This window comes from Prosopis cineraria, unplaced genomic scaffold, assembly GCF_029017545.1.
Source record: "Prosopis cineraria cultivar Desert tree isolate PC_DT_omini unplaced genomic scaffold, ASM2901754v1 PC2, whole genome shotgun sequence".
In the NCBI taxonomy this organism is placed as follows: domain Eukaryota; kingdom Viridiplantae; phylum Streptophyta; class Magnoliopsida; order Fabales; family Fabaceae; genus Prosopis; species Prosopis cineraria.
This window is the reverse complement of record NW_026555333.1, coordinates 38,446,721-38,466,580: the sequence shown is the minus strand read 5'-3', so window position 1 is coordinate 38,466,580 and position 19,860 is coordinate 38,446,721. Positions and strand designations below refer to the sequence as shown.

Sequence of the window (19,860 nt, the reverse complement as noted above, 5' to 3'; positions counted from 1 at the left end):
ACAAATGTATGGCTTTAAAACAGTTCTTCTTATACTTGATTTTGTCCTGTACACTATTATTCCACCACCAAGACTCCTTATCTCTCGGACTAGAACCTTTCGATTCTCCCAAAACTACTTTTGCAACCTCCCGTATCTTTTTAGCCATATCCTCCCATATGATGTTAGCACTTCCCTGAGAATCCCAAATTCCTTTATCTAAAAGATTTCGCTTGAAAATATCTTGCTTCTCACCTTTTAATTGCCACCACCTAATCCTTGGTGTTACTACTTGTCGACGTTTTTGGATTTTACTCATAATACACACATCAAGGACTAGGACCCTATGTTGTGTCGTTACAGCATCTCCGGGGATCACCTTACAATTTTTACAAAGTTTTCTATCCGTGTTCCTAACCAAAAGAAAATCAATTTGTGACCTTGAGGCTCCACTTTTGTAAGTGATGAGATGCTCATCTCTCTTCTTGAAACAAGTGTTGGCAATCTTAAAATCATACGCCAATGAGAAATCAAGAAGAGTTTGTCCTTCATTGTTTAGCTCTCCAAAACCAAAACCACCATGCACCCTCAGATACTGACCAGCTTCCCTCCCGACATGCCCATTAAAGTCTCCTCCAATAAAAATCTTTTCGCTCTGTGGTATGTGTCTAATCAACCCCTCCAGATCCTCCCAAAATAATTCCTTAAGACTGGCTTCTGTCCCGACTTGCGGCGCATAAGCGCTAACAATATTAACAGTCTCACGTCCAATTATCATTTTTAAAGAAATAATTCTGTCTCCAATTCTGCTAACCTCTACAACATTCTTCTTCCACTCTTTATCTATAATGATGCCTACTCCATTGCATGCACTTACTTTTCCAATTAGCCTAAAATGATTTACACCTTTAGGCTTATCAACTTTCAAAATCAATACTATATTTGTCTCATTTAAACCTGATAAACTAGATTTATTCTCAAAAAAATCATGCACCATTTTACAAACCTTCCCACTTACCTCCTTCCAAGCCGATTGATAAAACAATGCTGAATATCCATCAGGACCAAGTGCCTTATCTGCACCAATCTAGAACATAGCCTCTTCAATCTCTAAATTTGTTACTGATCTAGTAAGAAGTTGGTTATCAGCATTTGTCACCACATTATTCACATAGAAAAGTGCTTGATCCAGAGGTCTTACATCAACCGAACTAAACAATTTACAATAAAAATCACAAAAGGTTTTATCAATACAATCCTTATCCTCAATCCAACTTCCGTCACTCGCCTTCAATTTGACCACCTTATTTCTTTGGCGTCTTTGAATCACACTGGTGTGAAAAAATTTCGTATTCCTATCACCACTATGAAGCCAACTTATCCTTGACCTCTGCCACTAATACTTTTCCTCCATATTCCAGGCCTCTTTAAGCTACTGCACAATCAATTCAGCCTCTTGTAACTTAGCCTTTATAAGCAACCCTGAATGACATTCAGCCAACTTGCCTCTTAACAGATCAATAGCCCTTCTAAAATTAGGAATTCCCTCTTGTTCCATCTCTTTAACTCCTTCTTACATGCTTTAAGTCTACATAATAAATCCTTTACTCCATCCATCTCCACTCCCACTACATCATTCCAACCCTTATTGACAGTCAACAAATAATCCTCATGATTGACCTAAATCGCTTCAAATTTAAAAGACCTTAGAGATTTCTCATCCACAAAACAGCAGTCAACTATTAAAGCATGATGATCCAATCCCACAGGCTCTAAATGGAAAACCATTGCCTTCTCAAGGGCCTCTCTAAACTCAACATTACCTAAGGCACGATCAATCCTTTCTCGAACACTAGCCCCTGGCCTTTTATTACACCATGTATACTTAAACCCTTTAAACTCAAGGTCTAACAAATTGCAATCAGAAAGCAAACTTTGAAAGCCAAGAATCTTCCTTAAAGCCCTTGGATTACCACCTTCCTTCTCAAACTGAGAAAGCAGATCGTTAAAATCACCCACTAACAGCCAAGAATCATCAACACCTCTTGCTAGTTGCCTCAATTTATTCCAGACTAGCTTCCTCTCCCCTTCCTTTGGTGGGCTATATACAAAAGTCATGTACTAAGGCACATTTAAGCTACTTGCTGAAATCACTGTATGAATCAAATTCTTTGATTTAAACAACATATTAACTCGAACAGCATCAGTCCGTCATACAACCAACCCAAACGATAAACCTTTTAGCTCCACATACAGCTCATGTACCATGCCACATCTTCTTCTAACTCTCCTATTCTTATTACTATTTATTTTTGTTTCCATCAGGAAGATAATTGAAGGACTGAACTTATTCACCATATCGCTCAAATTTCTCACCATCAAGACTCTTCCCAAACCTTGACAGTTCCATGAAAGCAGCCTCATAGCCCTCTGGTGGCTGTTAGAGGCTAGCCATCCTTACCTTTAGCAATCACACTCTTACGCCCCCTACCCCTACTAGCTTTGAATATAAATCCTCTACCAGGATCACATTCACTATTATTCTCATTCATAATCAAATCCTCCACATCCTAGTTCTCAACCATTAAACCAGTCCTCTTTTTTTAACTTATACTCCTTCGAATTCGACCCTTGGTTTTTCACAAGTTCTCTACATAAGATGAGATTAGCCCTTTATGTTGAACTTCAACACTACAAACCTTTATCTTCTTAGTTTCTATTGGCCCAATATCATCAACAGCATCTCTCTTCAAACCAAACCTTTTAAACTGACTCACCATTTCACCAACAACCCTCCCAATATAAGGGACAATTGCCAAACAATTCTTGTCATCAATAGCAACCTGGCCTTCTAAATAAGAGCCTTCTTCTTACCACAAGGACCCACATTTGGCACAGTTTGGACAACTACTTCCTCCTTCATGCCCTTACATCCACTTAGGCCTGCTTCTTATCTTTAAGAAAGATTTGGGCCTGAGTCATACACAACCTTCCCTTAAGCCTTACTATCAAGAGACCAACTTCTAAATTCCTTTTTCACGCTAATAGAATCCAATTTGTCCTTGGATGAAAATCTTTTATCACCTACAACTTTAGAACCATCCAGTGACAATTTATTTAGTTTAATACTAAATATATCATCCTCTTTATTATTGAATTCTCCTTCCTTTTCCCCTCCACCCTCTCCCTCTTTATTCCTCTTATTGACCCTAGTTTCAGGCCAATCCTTCTTCACGATCACAATTGCCTCCTCCCAATTCTTACACACAGTTGTAGTAAGCCAAGCACCATACCATGGCTCAATAGGATTAAACTCAGACCTCAGCCTCTTTGAATTACAACCTCTCAGATAATGACTGACCTTACCACATTTAAAGCAAAAGTTCTGTAACTTCTCATACTTGACAGAGACCCAGCTATTATTGCCATCTGGTTTTGGCATCCAGAAACCATATGCCAAGGCTTTCCGCAGATCCAAAACTACTTTAGCACGCAAAAAGCTACATAGATACCGACCATTAAAGCAAGGATCCTCAGCCATCACTACCTCTTCCATGCAACCTCCGATCATTATAGTATTATCTAGATTCATCGCCTCAAGTAGAACATTGTGAAGTTGAATCCACACCGGATAAAGGCCAAAATCAAACTCATCATAAGCCTTATACCTAGATCATTCTTGTAAACTCAACAAACAACCATTAATACACCATGGTCTACCTCTCAAAATCCTGTTATCTTCTTCCTCATCATCAAATTAAAATAAAAAAGCATTCCCGATCACTTCAATAATATTCAGACTAGAATTCATATTCCATGCCTTCTGCAAAATCGCTTCCATTGCTGATTTCATCACGATTTTATCTGATAAGAGTTTACCGAACAAGACTTTCCTCGCATCATTATCTCTCTAAACTAAAGGAGTAGTAATTCTTATCCCTTCCATAATGTCACCAAGAATTATCGATCACCATCCCCGATAGCCACCATCCATCGTCCTGAACCCTCACCCTAACTACCTAACTAACACCCTCACATGAGATGGAAAGAACTCATGCTCTCACACTGAGGCACGGAGAGAACTACAATTTCAAAAATAAAATAATATATATTTTTTGAGGAATTGGATGTTTAAAAATATAAGATATTTTTACTCTTTCAAGATGTAGTCATTGCTTTTTTTTTTTTCTAAAAGTGTCTCTATTGATAATAACTTTATATTTATTGTTGGATATTTAGCAAGAATAAATATGAAAAGATATGGTTAGTTTAAAAGTAGGTAACCACTTTATTGGGAAGTGAGATTTAATTAAAAATGCCTCATATTTTTAGACAGAGGGAGTATAAAATTTTCTTACATTTTAAAACAATTTACACATAATTCCAATCACCTGTCAAAGTTTAAAATTAAACTTCCTAACTTTTTTTTTTACTAAAAGCTTCCCTACTATTTTTTAGTTATTTTACTAATGAAAATTGTCACATTATATTAACAAAGGATACATAGCGGTTATTGATATTTTTTTTGTTATCATTAACTTTGCTTTGTGTCTTTTTTAGTACAACATGAAAACTTTTATTAATAAAATAACTAAAAAATAACAGTTGAAGAATTTAGGATAAAAAAGTAAAAAGTTAGGGAGTTTAATTTTAAATTTTTAAAGATGAAGAGCTATGTGCAACTACTCAAAGTTTAAGAAAATTTTGCATATTTTAACATAATTTTTTTTTTGTAATTTGAAATTTTTTATACCATATTTATTTAAAATTCTAGCTACTCCTATTCTTGTATTTCCATCACTTTTTTACCACCAATGTCTCTACTGTTCTTGTTACTTTTCTTATCTCTCTTTCTCATCTATGATCCAAAAACATATATAAACTTGTTACTTTTAGTCTTTTATTTTTACTTTGAATCTCAACTCATCTTTTTTTTTTACCTTTAAAATTTTTTACATTATCTAAACAGAGGATTTTAAACACGTATTTTGAATGTAAGATTTTAAATCTAAAATTTAAATCATTTTTAATTGTCTAAAGGAAAATTTTAAAAATTTTAACTTTTAATAATTAACAAATCTAACATGTCAAATTGCAAAGGCTTAATTAAAATAATACAATATATATATATATATATATATATAGACTGAATTTAAAATTGAAAAAAGCTATAAGAATATGCAAACTAATTTTTCCAAAAATATATGAAACATTGTATACAATGTACCAAAGAAAATAAATTTTAGTACTCCTTCTAGTACTATTTATGAGGTGGAGATAGAAGATTTTTTTTATCCTATTTATAAGTTATGTCATTAAAATTTTACTGCAAATTTTCCTTTGTACCCTCCGTTAAATGTTGGAGAGAGAAAATACTCCTTTCAGACCACGATATATGTCATCTTTTAAAAGCCTTCCTTGATCCAAAATATAGGGCATTAGTTGATTTTTATAAAAATTTTTCAACTATACTCATACTTCATTTATTATTTTTCATGAAAAAATATATTAAAATTTTAATTATCATTATCAAGGTACTTATATAGAGTATTTGATGATAGTAAAATTGGAAAGATGTAATTTTTTTTAAGAAATTAATGTTTCAACTAACATTTTTTTCATAATCGTGTATTAGTTACCAATGCTTTGTGTTTTAGTCCAGAGGGAGTATGTTATTAATGTATGTGTAACATCCTAAATTTTTAATTTCTGCATTAATACTGATTTAGGAATGAATTAGTGATTTAATGTGAAATTAGAATTCTGGATAGTTAAATGAGATTTTGACCCATTGGGATGTTATATGAATATATATGAGTAGAAGAACAGAAACCGAAGCAAAGCATGTGAATATAGTGAGGATTTTCCTCACTGTGCCACGTGCTATGGCTAAGGATGAATATGTCATGGTGCATGGTGCAAAATCTAGCTAAATAGGGATGTGTCTGCTTATGAAAAACAAAAGGGAAACAAGGAAGAAGGGATTCAGGCATGGAGAAGAGTGGGTGCTCTGGTAAGGCAAGCGATTTTGGGAGAAATGACAACATTTCTGATCTATTACTTATTAGGTAAATCTCGTACTGCTTTCTCCAATTCTACCTTATTTTCTCTCAGTTCTAACTATTGAGAAACTGAATTTAAAAGTTTTAAGAAAATAATTTCTTATCCTATAATAATAAAAATGTTCTCTAAGACTAAACTAGTACTTTGTGACTAGTTTGGGTCAGAACAATAAAGCCTTGAAACTATAAGTTTAATTTGACCTAATTTAGAGAGAGAGAGTAGTGAGAGAAATATGATTAGGTGAAGGTTAGATCTCATGTTGAATGGTGATGGTCATAATACATGAGTGGGAATGCAAATAGAGGAAATAATGGCAATTATGTGCTAGATTATTATAATTGGCATTTTTAGTCAATAAGATATTTGACTTCAGTTGTCAATTTTATGTAGATTCTTGCGAGTGGCGTGATAATAGCAGATAGAGATTTGAGTAAGGTAGTGGAACACTGTTAGCCCTTTCTTGCAAACAGAAAGGTTGAGATAACTATATAGTTTATTATGTTTATTAACTATTATAATTATGTAGAAGTAAATGTATATTTGTGAAATGGTGGTTTTGTTACTTTATATGCATGATTTTGCATTGTGAATAGTTTTAGCGTGAAATTGATTTGAAAAATGAAAATTTTATGATTACTAGTTTAGAGTGTTTTTTTATAAATGTACATATATATGTGTGTAGGATAAATTATGGAAGAGTTGCGAGATGTGTATGAAAAGCATGATCATAGGGGGTAGAAGTTCACATAGGGTATGTGTGGATGTGTGTGTGTGGAGATGTAAATGAACAAATCCATATGGTCGAGCTGGCACCATAGACATCCAATGCAACATTATACAGGTTGGTACCATGGATAATTTGATACAACATTATATTAGAACTGTTACTATAGGACATTCACGCAGTCTGGTAACTCCCTAATGTCTGTTAAGGTGCGGTTAGGAGTCAATGATATCTCTATTACAAGCATGTGCGAAAAGGGAAACCATAATCCATAGGTGAGATAGATTACCTTTGGCCGAATGTTTCTACCACCAAAAGTGAGCTCGAGTTAATAAGTAGTTAATCCAATAGAGCCTACAGTTTCGTGTTGGGGAGTTTCAGAGGTTAGGCAGATAGATGATCATGCTATTGTTGGAAATTATGTAGAAATTCTTTTAAAGAGAGGAAACTTTATATGCATTTGATAAATCTATATATAAGTGTTATAGCTTTGGTTTTGTTACCTCGTCATAGTTATATGTGGTAATAGACATTAAATGAACTATATTGGTTATTGAGATTTAGATTTCACCTGTGGTTATTTATATTTTTCAAGTCTGGTACTAGTGATGCTAAAGGGAAAGAACTAGGTTGAAAATAAAGAATTCTCTAGAAAGCCTCTGTACAGAATTGGTATAACGACTAGAACATATAAGTTGTGCCTGTGTAAACGTATAAGTTGCCTTAGGGTTGAGATACATGTGTATGCTACTAGGAATAATTGTGTGCTTTGGAGATTCTGGTATCCTAGCCTATTGGGTATGTGTAACTGTGGTGGAAAAGACATTTCGAGCTAGTGAATGAATATATGTATGTGTTATTATATTGTATATGGGTTGTATGTGTGAAATTTGGCCTTAGATATGAATAGGAATGATACATGTGAAATATGCCCAAAGTGTGTAATGGACAGTTCTTATGCCAAATGTGTGTATGTCCATTATATTTTGTATATAATTGGTCAATTAGGTATACATTGTCCAATTAGATGTGGTTAAGGCCTTAAAGTGGCTAATGACATATAGTTTCAATTGGTGATGCTCAAGTGGCAAATTTTAATATAAAATGGTCAAAATGTACTTGAGTGTTCAATTTTTGAATGGAATATCAAATTGAAACAAAATTAATGTCATTGGTTAGATTTTGAACTAAGCTTTGTGTGGGTACTTGATTCACCCCAATTAGACATCGGATGCAAAAACAACGCTCCTCCAAAGTTTGTATCAAAATCTAAAATTTGACAGTAGATTTTGATATGTGCACCGTGGCATATGTGTTAACAAAGGACCACATATTGCAAGGCACAGCATAAAGAGTGATACTGAAGTTTTTGTGCCACATGTCATAGTGTATGTGGCATAAGCCATGGTGTACAACCCTTATTTTGACTTAATTTGATTAAACTGTACATGCTTTTTAGTTGACCTTAAGGTGCTATTGCATGATGCTTTCGTTGTATGATATTTCACAACTCGAATATATTATTAAATAATTTTAAAAATATTTTATCTGGGATCCTAATCTTTTAAAATAAATGGTTTTGAAATTGATTAATAGATTGAGTAGGAGGTTGTATGATAATGTCATGAAGGCATTATAGTATGTATATTTAATAGGACAAAGTTGAAAACTTATTAAATTTTTAGACATATTTAATGAATTTTGATGTTTTTCTTAGTTTTAGTCAAACATATCAAAGTAATTTATAGACAAAATTAAAGAAGTATGTCACCTAAAACTCTGCATAGTTTGTCATCTGGTCCAAGCAAGGGTGGTCACTGAATAAATCTTATGAGTGAAACAAAGTTTAATTTAAAAAAAAAACTTATATACTTACTTAATATTACTTAATATATTTATTTTTAATTAAATTAAGATATGATAATTTTTCATAAATGATTTGTTCTACGACAAACTTTTATTGTTAATATTATTAACATATTAAAATTGGTGTCATTTTGAATTAATATAAGGATACATTTGGATCAATGAATTCAAATTCAAATTTTAAATTTAATGTATAATGTTTGAAATCTATATATTTAAAATATTTTATTTGGACATATAAAAAGTTTTAAATTTTAGTAGTTTAAAATCTTTGTTAGAGTTTATGTTTAAATAACTAGGTTAAAGTGTATATTTTACTACTTTAAAATGCATGTATTTTCTTTTGTATTTGATATTATTAATAAAAGCTGATCCAAAAATAAAAGAAAAAAAATATATGGCTTCTTTCAAAAATAAAAGTTGATCCAAATCATAAGGTGCCTATTTATAATATCAAATAATCTATTTTGAATACTTTTTTTTTTTGTGGTTTAAGCAATGCATGATGAGTTCCCTTTAATTAACAAGGAAAAACATAACTGGAATATTGATATGCTTTTAAACAAATAAAGCAATCTAACAACTTTTTTTACCCATAAGAAAAATGTATGAAATGGTACTTTACAAGGGATTGAAGATTGAAGAGAATCAAATTTTAGTACGTTGTATCAAAAGAAAAAAAATTAGTATGTTACCTAAAGCACTAATACAAAATATGAAATTTAAAAGGTACTTTCTATATTGGTTGGAAGGCAAACGGTGTAGAAAATTAAGGCGGTGACATTTTTGTAATTTCGGCAACGCGTATTATAGTTTTTACACCGAGTAAAAAGGGAACAGCTATAAAAAACACTTTCTACAGCCGGTGCCTAGTCACCAGCTGTAAAAAAAACAACTTTCTACAGCGGGTGAATAGTTACCCACTATAGAAAGTAGTTCAAACTTTTTTTCTTTACTCCGCGCGTCTCCTCCCTCATTTTCTCTTCTTTGCGCCTCAGAACTATCCTTCCTCCTCTCCCTTGACCGACGCCCCCTCCCCTTCCTCTTACCCTTCCTAAGCCCCGCCTCCTCGGCCCCACCCCCTCCCCCTTATCCCCCATCCCTCCTCTTCCCCTTTTGAGCCCCTTCCCTCATCCCCCGCCTCCCCCTTGCCCCCCGTCCCTCGTCTTCCCCTTCTGAGCCCCCCTTCCCTTCTCCCATCCCCCACCCCCTTGATCCCATCCTCCCCTTACTGATAAGGTAAAGATTGTAGCAGAAGCTGTTAGCAATTTTATCCCGTGGCCCAAGAGACTTGTGAATATAGTTCAACCTGTGGGATGCAATTTTATTATCTTACAGCTTTCCTAAAATGTTTTCTTACTAACTATTTCTTTCTTTTTTATTATATATAATAGCTTTTCTTGCTGAATCTCTTGAAACTTCCAGAACCCTCATTAACTCCACACCAACAAATGATCTTAATGGTGTATGATCCATCATTCAAATTTAAAGATTCAGAAATGGATCCTGAGGTTGTGGGTAAGAAAGACATGATAGTAACAATTAAACGGGAAGATTTTCTTAGACTTTTGTCAAATAGTTAGCTTATCACACCACATATTGAACTATTTATGATGTAAGTTTGTGTTTCTTTAATGAAATTAGCTTAATTATCAAGTATAGTGATCTAATACAATTGCATTACTGTAGGTACATTCATCATTTGTGCATTACATCAGGCAAAGGTGATAAGTTCGGATTCCTTTGCCCACATCACAAGACAAAGAAAGGGAATACTCTAAAGTTAAGGGCCCAGTATCTCCAGCAAAGAATATGTGAAGTCAAGAAAGATATTTTTATGGCTCCATACATGCACTCGTAAGGATCAGTTTGTAATTAATAGTTTTTTTGATGTAGATTTACTTTAACTCATCATATTTTGCAAGGACCATTGACAGTTGTTTGTTCTTTTAATGAAGAGAAACACTATTATCTTCTTATGTTCCCTCCATTACAAACTTGAGAAGGAAATGAAGAAGACGATAGACTTATAAGTATATTTGTGCAAAAATGTTTAATATAATTTACACTAAATATTTTAGTTACTAACTTGGTGATATTGAACGTAGAGCAATGAAAACATATCAAAATGTGGTCTTACAAAAGCACGGACATGAGCTCAAGGATCCTACATAGATCAAGCCAAAGGTAATGCTATACTTTATGAATATGTTCAATTACTAAGATTTTTTATTGATTTCTTATTATTTATTCTTATACAGAGCCATAAACAATCAGTGAAGACTAATTTATGCGGCTTATATGTGATGAGACATATGCTCAACATTATCACATTGGGTATGACTAAATTTACAAAAGAGGTAAATATATTTTTAAGAGTTTTATTTTATTATATTATTTGAGAGTACATAAGAAGTCTCTTTTACAAATTATATTTTAGATGTTTGACAATTTGGATCCATTCCCCGAAGCTGAAATTGAAGACATCCGTATACGTTAGGCAACTTAGTTTAGGGAGAATTTGTGAGTTTTGTAGAAAATTTCATACAATTTAAGAAGTTTGTTAGTTGTAGATAACTTTTAAAAACATTTGTTGATACAATGTTTCGGATAGTTTAATATATAGTTTTTAGATAGTTTATAGATAACTTTGAGTTTTAGATAGCTGTTAGTTTAATTTTATATTAAAAATTGTAAATAAATTGTGCTGTCTGATTTGGTTGTGGTAATTTTTGTGTACAGAGTAGGGTAAATTTAAAAATACGGACGTTTATTTTAAAAACAAAATACACTTTTTACGGCAGTTATTAGCATAACAAGTGTAGAAAATTACTATTCTACATCGATTAATGTAAAAATTGATGTAAAATAGCAAACTTTCTACAGTGGTTGTGTTCCAACCGACTGTAGAAAGTTCACTTTCTACAACAGTTGGAACACAATCGCTGTAGAAAGTGCTCCAGTTTTTAATTTTTTTAATTGTTGATCCATTTTCTATATCGGTTATGGTTAGCCAATGTAGAATATGTATTTTTTACAGCGGTCGTATAACCAATGTAGAAAGTAACTTTCTACATCTCCTGTAATAACATCACATATTTAACCGCTGTAAAATGTCATTTTTGTAGTAGTGATGTATGCATAATCCATCGTCTAATCAAAAAGTAATTAAGGGTGGGCTCCTGTCTTAGATTAGATGTGATTTGGATTCAAATGTTCTTCTTAGATTATGACCTCGAACCAATTTCAGTGCTCATCATATAGATGAATGCTAAGAACTTAGCTTTTTTAAATCGTTTAGATATAATGTTCATGGTTTAGATTTATAATTTTTCAACTAATATTTGTTAAATAAATTTTTTTTTTGAAAAACTAACAGTTAAGATATTGTCTTTATTTTATATTCTGTATCCATTAAAATAATTTAAAAAATAAAAGTAAAAAGCTATAAATTTATACGATCCATCTTATATTCGAACGGTTCATAGGTGATGAGTTCTCAATACTCATCATACACATGAGCACTGAAACTAGTTTCCACCTAAAGCCACTCACAATCTTCATCAATCAATAATTGTTCTTCAATCTAAATACATAGTATGATTAATGAATATTTATTTGAATTATTATATTTTTTTCCTCCTCTTGAACCTATTTATTACTGGTTTTCTTTTCCAATTTCTCAAGAGCTTAAGCCTCTCATTGGGGGCTAACGTTATTTTGCTATATGCCTTCATTTCCTTTATTAAAAATTCATTTTCTAAATTAAAAAAAACAACGAAAAGCAAGGGTCGACACTGAGCAGAACTTGTAGGTGAAACTCAGCTCTTTTTTTTTTCTTTTTTAAATAAATAAATATACATACATATGTGTGTTATTGACTTATCTTTTTGTATTTGTTGCATTGCTCTAGTGACAAAGTAAACAAGTAATTGCTTTGCATCGAAGAGGTGTGTTGACTGGTGGGTTCAATTTTTCTTAGGTTGGTTTAGCTTTTTTTCTCAATTAAAAATAATCATTTTTAATATTTATTCTAGCTTCTAAGTGAATGTTGATTTTAATTCTCTAACTGAATAAAAAAAAGGCGTGCCTTAATTTGACAATTTAATTCCAACACTCAGAACATAGAAAAAGGCATGCCTGCAAAACTTGGAACAAGTTTAAATACCAAAGAAAGCGGCGGCACAGCTCTAACAAGAAACCATACAGTGATGAAAACTGGAAACATCTAACAGAAAATATAATCATTGATTCTTATAATATATCGAGTTTTATTTTTAGTTCCTGTCATTGATCTTTATAGAATTAAAAATTATAAAAAAAATTAATATTATTGGGATTTGAAAAACAAACGTTACTCAATTTTTTTTAAAGCTATAAAGATTAAAAATATTAAAATAATACTACAAGAAATAAAAGTAAAATTCTATGAAACTATACGAAATGATGGTTATGTTTTTTAAACAATTAAATACAAAATGAAGGATGAATTACACACACCCCCAATAGCTACAACTTTTTCTTAAACTACTCAAGCAATTTAATATTTTATAACTCGCGCACATGTGAGTGTAAAGTTGAAACTCTAAACCTCATGCTTATCGCTATGATAACTTGTCATTGGCATGCATAATAGCAACAACTTTAGTCATAGAATAAAAAGTAAAATACATTAACCTCTCTTTTATTTTATCATAATTACATATACTTCTCTTTTATTTTTAAAACCTATATAAACATCCCTTGAAATCAAAATTTACATTACATGCACCTCCCATTTATTTTAAAAATTTTATTTTCATCTATCCAATCATTAATTAACTGTTTAATCATCTCCTCTTTAACATAAATATTGTTTACGAGTCATATTTAAGTTTGCAAATGATAATTATAAGATATAAGTTTAAAAAAATAATATTAAATACAAATAAAAGTATGTATCTAGTATATAAGTTTAAGAGTTATTTATATAATAATTTTTTAAATTTTAAATATACAAGACAAAAATAATATTTTAGGAATATATGAATAAAAATTTAATCAGTCAGAAAATTTCTTGGCAAAAAAAAAGAGTTAAGAATTTAATATAGCAATAGGTAAATTAATTAATATAATTAATATTCATTCTATTAATTTTAATATTTTTTTAAAATTTTGATATTTTGTAAAATGTTGATGAAATATAACCGTAATATTCTTTAAAATTGGAGGAGAGAGAATACATCAGATTATGAGGACAGATTAATAATTTTATTTTATTTTTACTATTTTAATTAATAATATAATATAATAAAGCATTTTAGAATCTGAAACAGAATATTCTTAACAATGTTAAGAAATGAACTAAAGTATAGATTTTGAAAACAAAAAGAAAATCTTAGTAATTTTGACAAACTTAAAGGGAGGTCATTGTATTTACTCTATAATATATAATTCAAGGAAATATTCAAATGTAACTGGAGTACCCTAAATGGATCATAATCTACATTGTAGTCTATGTTGATTTTTACAATGTCTCATGGCTCCACACATGCAGAATTTTTTTTTGGGGGGGGGGCGCCAAAAGAAAAAGAAAGGGAAAAAAAAATATTGGAGGATAAAATACTAATGAACAGAGGAACAGCATAATTTAATCCTATTGTGGTCCTCCAAAGATAATGTCACATCAGTTAGCTGCTTCAAAGATCTTTTGTCATTCCAGCACTCAAATCAAATGGACAATTTTGTTTCAGCCTTACAGGATAACACCTTTGAAAAAATGAGAAAAATGAAACAAAGCAAGCCAAACTTCTAAACAGTAAACACTGAAGAAATAGAATACATCTTTAGAGAATCTTATTCACAGGGACACAATCATTATTCCTTTGTACTAAAACAGGTTTTTGTTCCCTCTCTTATTTGCTTCTGCTCTGCTAACTCGGCTTTCAGCGCAGAGTACCGACCGGCCTTTTATACTTGTAAATCCTTGCCACCAGGAAGTAAGCTATCAAATTCAGTACACTAAGAACTGCCAATAACCAGAAGAAATAGTGGATATGACCATAGTTCAGATTGTCAGGTATCCATCCAGGACTGCCATTTTTGGTGCTGACATTCGTGACGATCGTTACCAGAAGTGAGCTCAGGTATTGTCCAAATGCAACAGTGAGCAATGAGAGAGCAGAACACAGGCTTCTCATGGCATCAGGTGCTTGTTCATAGAAGAACTCCAGCTGACCAATGAATGTGAAGACTTCTGCACAACCTATGATGAAATACTGGGGAACCTGCCAGAAGATTGACAAGGGAATCTGCTCTAGCTCGTAGTAATTGTGACGCCTCACAATTCGAAGTCTTATGAGCTCTAGAACTCCGGCTGAGAGCATGGAGAAGATGGATATGAAGAGGCCAATTCCCATTCTCTGAAGTTGAGTTAGGCCATTTTTGTGCCCGGTGAACTTTCGAGCAACTGGCACGATAATCTGATCATATACTGGGACCCAAAAGATTACACTAAGGGTGTCAAAGATTGAAAGAGATGCTGGTGGGATCTTGAAGGAGGAATTTCCAACATGAGTATCCATTGTTGCCCCTTGCAAAACAAATAATGTGCTCATCTGACCATAGACAGTAGCGAAGATGATACCAGTGGCCCATACAGGAAGCAATCTGATAATAGCTTTGAGCTCTTCCACTTGAGTTATAGTGCAAAGTCTCCATGGGTTTGCCGGGCTCTTCACGCTATCCGATTGCTCTGGCACAGCTGCTTTGTCAAAGAAGCTGAGGCATACAACAACAGTGAACATGTATTAGATAAGCCAAAATGCACATTGGATAGTTATATTCTGATTAGTATTATCACCAAAGCAAATGCAAATCAAATGGCATTCCTAAGATCAAATTTCAGTAACAGCATCTGAGTTGGTATTATCGCTGACTAGATCACCAAGTCCCCATGTTTTATAAATCAATTAGGACATTCCAAATTCCAACTGTTTCCAATTTGGAGTAAACAGTAAACATGAAATAGTCAAGTATTAGACCCAAGTCTCTTAGGTGTTTGTTTTCATATTATGGCATTGAATTGTAAGAAAAAAAAATCAACAAACAAAAAAACTGTATCAAAGTTTCTCCAATGGATGATAAAGTTCATTTTGATCGGCTTACCTTAATCCTTTTGAGTGGTCAAGCTTGCGGCTTCCTTGGATAACAGATTCAGTATCTGCTATCTCATATAAAAGAGACTCGTCTTCAGGCACTTTTACTTTGTACTTTCTTATGGATGCCACAATCACTTGACAGATTCGTGTGAGGGGGCTGCCTCCGGGCTTCTGGTTTCGATACAATCTGGTTCCTGAAAAGAAACTCACCACAGCTATGGCCATGGTCACAGCTGGAATGCCAAAACCCCATCCCCAACCCACATTATCTTGTATCCAGACCAGTAGAGAAGAAGCAATAAGAGCACCAATATTGATTGAGAAATAGAACCAATTGAAAAAAGAACTCTTGTGTTCCTTCTCAACCTCATCAGCATCATCAAACTGATCTGCTCCATATGATGAAACACAAGGCTTGATTCCACCAGTGCCAAGAGCTATAAGGTAGAGCGCTATGAAGCACACTGCACTCTGCCCATCAGTAGCATGACAATTGTCTTCTCCATGACAGGCCGGTTTTATGCCAGGAACCGATGCAGACAGTGTCAAGAGTGTCATTCCCTGTGTACATAGAGGACTCTATTTTTATAAGTTCTGTAAAGCAACAAGATCGTAGAATCACTATGATATAACATGTAAAATCTAAATCAAGTGACACAATTCATAAGCCATAAACCGTGCTACTCGCCTCATATTCCATGTGCGTAAATATGTCTAGTTTATTATTAACTTATGCGATCTCAAATCTATTATGAGCTTTATTACAGAAGCCAATAACTTGTTTTCTTCATCTCAAGCCATCTATATGTACATGGGATGCTTGAGTGATCAATATCAAAGGTGAAATTTTCAATTTCTCCTCAGCAACAAGCCAGTAAACAAGTTCAGTACTGGAGAAACCATACTCACAATAACATAGATAATGGAGAAAGTGGCAATAGTCCAATATCTCCCGAGATAGGCGTCAGCTAAAAATGCTCCAATCAACGGCGTGATGTAGCATGTCCCGCTCCAATTTGAGACGTTCTTGGAAGCTGTAGCACTATGCTCATGAAGCCTGTTCTTAAAATAAAGCACCAGGTTTGTGCTCATCCCATAGTATGCCAATCTCTCACAACATTCATTTCCTGTTAATTGAACCATAAAACTGTAAGGATCTCATAGAAACAAATATTACAACACTCCACTAACACCATACCAATGCCATAGTTACCTAAAATAAAGGGACACGCCTTCCAGGTCCCAGTTTTCTTCTTATTAGCCGGATTGCCACGGAAATCTACAGTTCCATCTTTTGTAAAAACTTCATCTTCTGCCATTGTAATTCAAAACCAGCTTGAACCAGGGAAATGCTCAAGATTAGGTACTCACTTGCAACTGTGTCGTCCAGGAGTCCAAAGGCTAAATAACAATAAACAAAGAAATTATGAACTGTTCGCCCATTGTTCTGAAAACTACAATGATATAACGAAAATCAAGTGACTATAACCAAAACCCACAAAATCCATTTCTGAGTCTCACGCTAAGTTGTGTATCGATTATTCACCTCCTTCAGGAGTTCATAATTCAAATTTAATTGTAAATCACTTTCACAACCCAAGACAATTTCTAACGAGATCTGAAACAAGCATCGTTCACAATCACATAAGCATATGAAGGGGAAAAAATCTCAGAGAATTTCTACTTGCATCCGGTGAAAGATATGGTTTTCAGGAGTGGACAAAAAAGAGAAAAGAACTAAACAGAAAATGGTCACAGAAGCAGAGTATATAATTAGAGAAATGCAATCTCGACCTGATGAATTGGCTATTCAGACCAGAATCCAGAATTCTCTGTAGAACGCGCAATTTGGGATGACGACGACGAACCCAGAAACCAAAATGGCACTGAACCCATGCGAGTGTTCTGTCACTTGCCGGGCCTTTATACTGGAAATATCCTGACTTCTTTCTCTCTCTCTGTTTTTTTTTCCCACCAAAAAAAGGAAAAACAGGCGCACTCACGGCATGAAAGTTCTGACTTTTCTTTGCGGGGATGAGAGATACAAAGAATCTTTTAAACTATACCTTGTTTGGATTTGGATAGAGATTCTTCAAAATAGAATCGCTTTCTGATCCCAACCGGCAACCAGGCTCCAGCTTGCAGCTTGCAGCTTGCGTAGGCTTTTCAGCCTTTAGATTCAGGAAGAAGAAAATTTGCTTTCTTGTTTGCTCGTATTTTCTTTACTGGGTAAAAAGAATTATTATTAATTTATCATTAACATTATTATTAATATATTAATAGCAATAACTATATTTACCATAATTTAATTTGACTTAATATTCAACACTATTCAATGTATAATGTAATATTTATACCAAAATCATATCAGGTCAGGTCATGTGAGTCATTTCTTAGATTTTTTTTTTTAAATTAAGAGATCATACTTATTTATTTATAGAATGTTATAATACTTTTTTTCTATAATGAATATCATATAATATCAGGATATGTTTGCATACCTATTGAAATTATATTGACTTTAAAAAAAAATTGGGATGGGATTATCATTTTTTTTTTGTTCATAGCATTGTTTACAATAAAAATTATAAATTTTTCTGCCAAAATAATTATAAATTTAGGTTGGGTAAACTTTCATAATTACACATCTAGTTTGGCCTTTTAAAACTCTCTCAAGAGTTAAGAGTCTTAAATTAGTCCTTCCATTTTAAATTATATAACAACTTTAGAGATATTTTGTTGTTTTAAAATATAAGACAATTTAAAAAAATAAGATATCTTTAATAATAATTTTCAATATTACTATTCAAATAGAGAAAAAGTTAAAATAACTATAGTGTAATGATTAAGTTTGTAAATTTAAATATATATTAAATTAAAAGTATTTTTGAAATTTTATATTTTTATTTTTAAAAAATATGTTTTTAAAGTATTATTATTAAATTTTATTGGTACATATAATTTTATTAGAAATACTAAGATAGATCAAGTGCATCATGTTATTTGTGATCTATCCAAAAAAAATATAATATTTAGATGATATTAAATAAAAATTGATTATCATATTAATGATAATAGAAAGAGAAAAAAAAGCAAGAAATTAAATATATATTCTGTTATAAAAATAGAATCAATTTAAGAAAAATATCATATAAGATTTTATTTAGATTACTTGAAGTATTTTAATTGAACAGACCACAAATGACATAATAAACTTGATCTATTTAAATATTTATTTCATTTTATTTCAAATTATCTTATAATTTGAAACAAAAAGAGTATTTTTTTTATGTTATAAATTAAACATGAATTTTAATTCAGCCCTCAACTATCTTAATTAATCATATCCTCCAACACTAAAAAAATTGTAATAAATTATATTTTTTCCACAAATAACTTCCTTAAAATTATTTTTATGTTTTAAAAGTGAAAACTAGATTTTGCATTCACTTCAAAAATAATAATGTTACTTTTTCGTTGATCTGTCAAATGCAAAAATAATATACAAAGCATGAAGTGTATGATCTGAACAATTCATGAATAACCAGGCCAAAAAAAAATATTCATGAGTGATAAAATTTAAAATAATAACTTGGCCCAAAAAACTTTAAAAGAATAATTTAAATTAATTTTTTTCAAAAAAAAAACGTAAACTTTCATTTTTTATTTATTAAAAAAAATCTCTGCAGGAGTAAATTCACAAAACGAGGTAACAAACAACTGCAATATCGCGCATTATTTTGGCCCATCGAATTGACTTCGGCTAAAGGAGGCGAGCCGAAATTTGACGGTTGACTTAAAACACTCGTATGATATTTTTAATTTTAATTAATTTTATAATAAAAGTCAAGTGGTAAGCAAATTAATTAATTTCTGATTTCACTCACCGTCAACGAGACATTTTCTTAAAAAAATAATATTTTTTTCTCCACTCATTTATATTGAAGATAAAGTTGAAAATATACAATATATTCAACAATAAACGTGCAAAATGTAAACAATAAACTGATGGTAAAAAAAAATGTAAACAATATATGAAAATGTATACATACTCTCATATAGGAAATAATTACTACATAATTATTTTTT

At 32.1% G+C, this 19,860-nt stretch overlaps 1 protein-coding gene across 3 annotated transcripts; it reads right to left on the bottom strand.

Annotated features, from left to right (window-relative positions):
* Nucleotides 1-14,301: 14,301 nt before the first annotated feature.
* LOC129301675 (protein NRT1/ PTR FAMILY 8.1-like) lies at nt 14,302-17,903 on the bottom strand. Of its 3 annotated transcripts, XM_054940268.1 has the most exons (6): nt 17,838-17,903; nt 17,566-17,727; nt 16,985-17,172; nt 16,681-16,898; nt 15,779-16,332; nt 14,302-15,391 (listed from the first exon to the last, which is right to left on the bottom strand). In XM_054940268.1, exons 3-6 carry the CDS (start codon nt 17,088-17,090, stop codon nt 14,557-14,559), a joined length of 1,713 nt encoding a protein of 570 aa, XP_054796243.1. In that variant the 5' UTR covers nt 17,091-17,172; nt 17,566-17,727; nt 17,838-17,903; the 3' UTR covers nt 14,302-14,556. The 3 variants fall into 3 exon arrangements, with proteins under 3 accessions (XP_054796243.1, XP_054796242.1, XP_054796244.1); XM_054940267.1 differs by having other exon boundaries at nt 17,566-17,884; XM_054940269.1 differs by having other exon boundaries at nt 16,985-17,104; nt 17,567-17,884.
* Nucleotides 17,904-19,860: the final 1,957 nt, after the last annotated feature.

Excerpts from the sequence above, each read along its gene's own strand:
- LOC129301675 (XM_054940268.1), bottom strand. The coding sequence starts at position 17,090 with ATGGCAGAAGATGAAGTTTTTACAAAAGATGGAACTGTAGATTTCCGT. Across the intron at positions 16,333-16,680 it reads TCTCCATTATCTATGTTATT|GGAATGACACTCTTGACACT; the intron begins GTGAGTATGGTT and ends CTATGTACACAG. Across the intron at positions 15,392-15,778 it reads GACCACTCAAAAGGATTAAG|CTTCTTTGACAAAGCAGCTG; the intron begins GTAAGCCGATCA and ends TGTATGCCTCAG.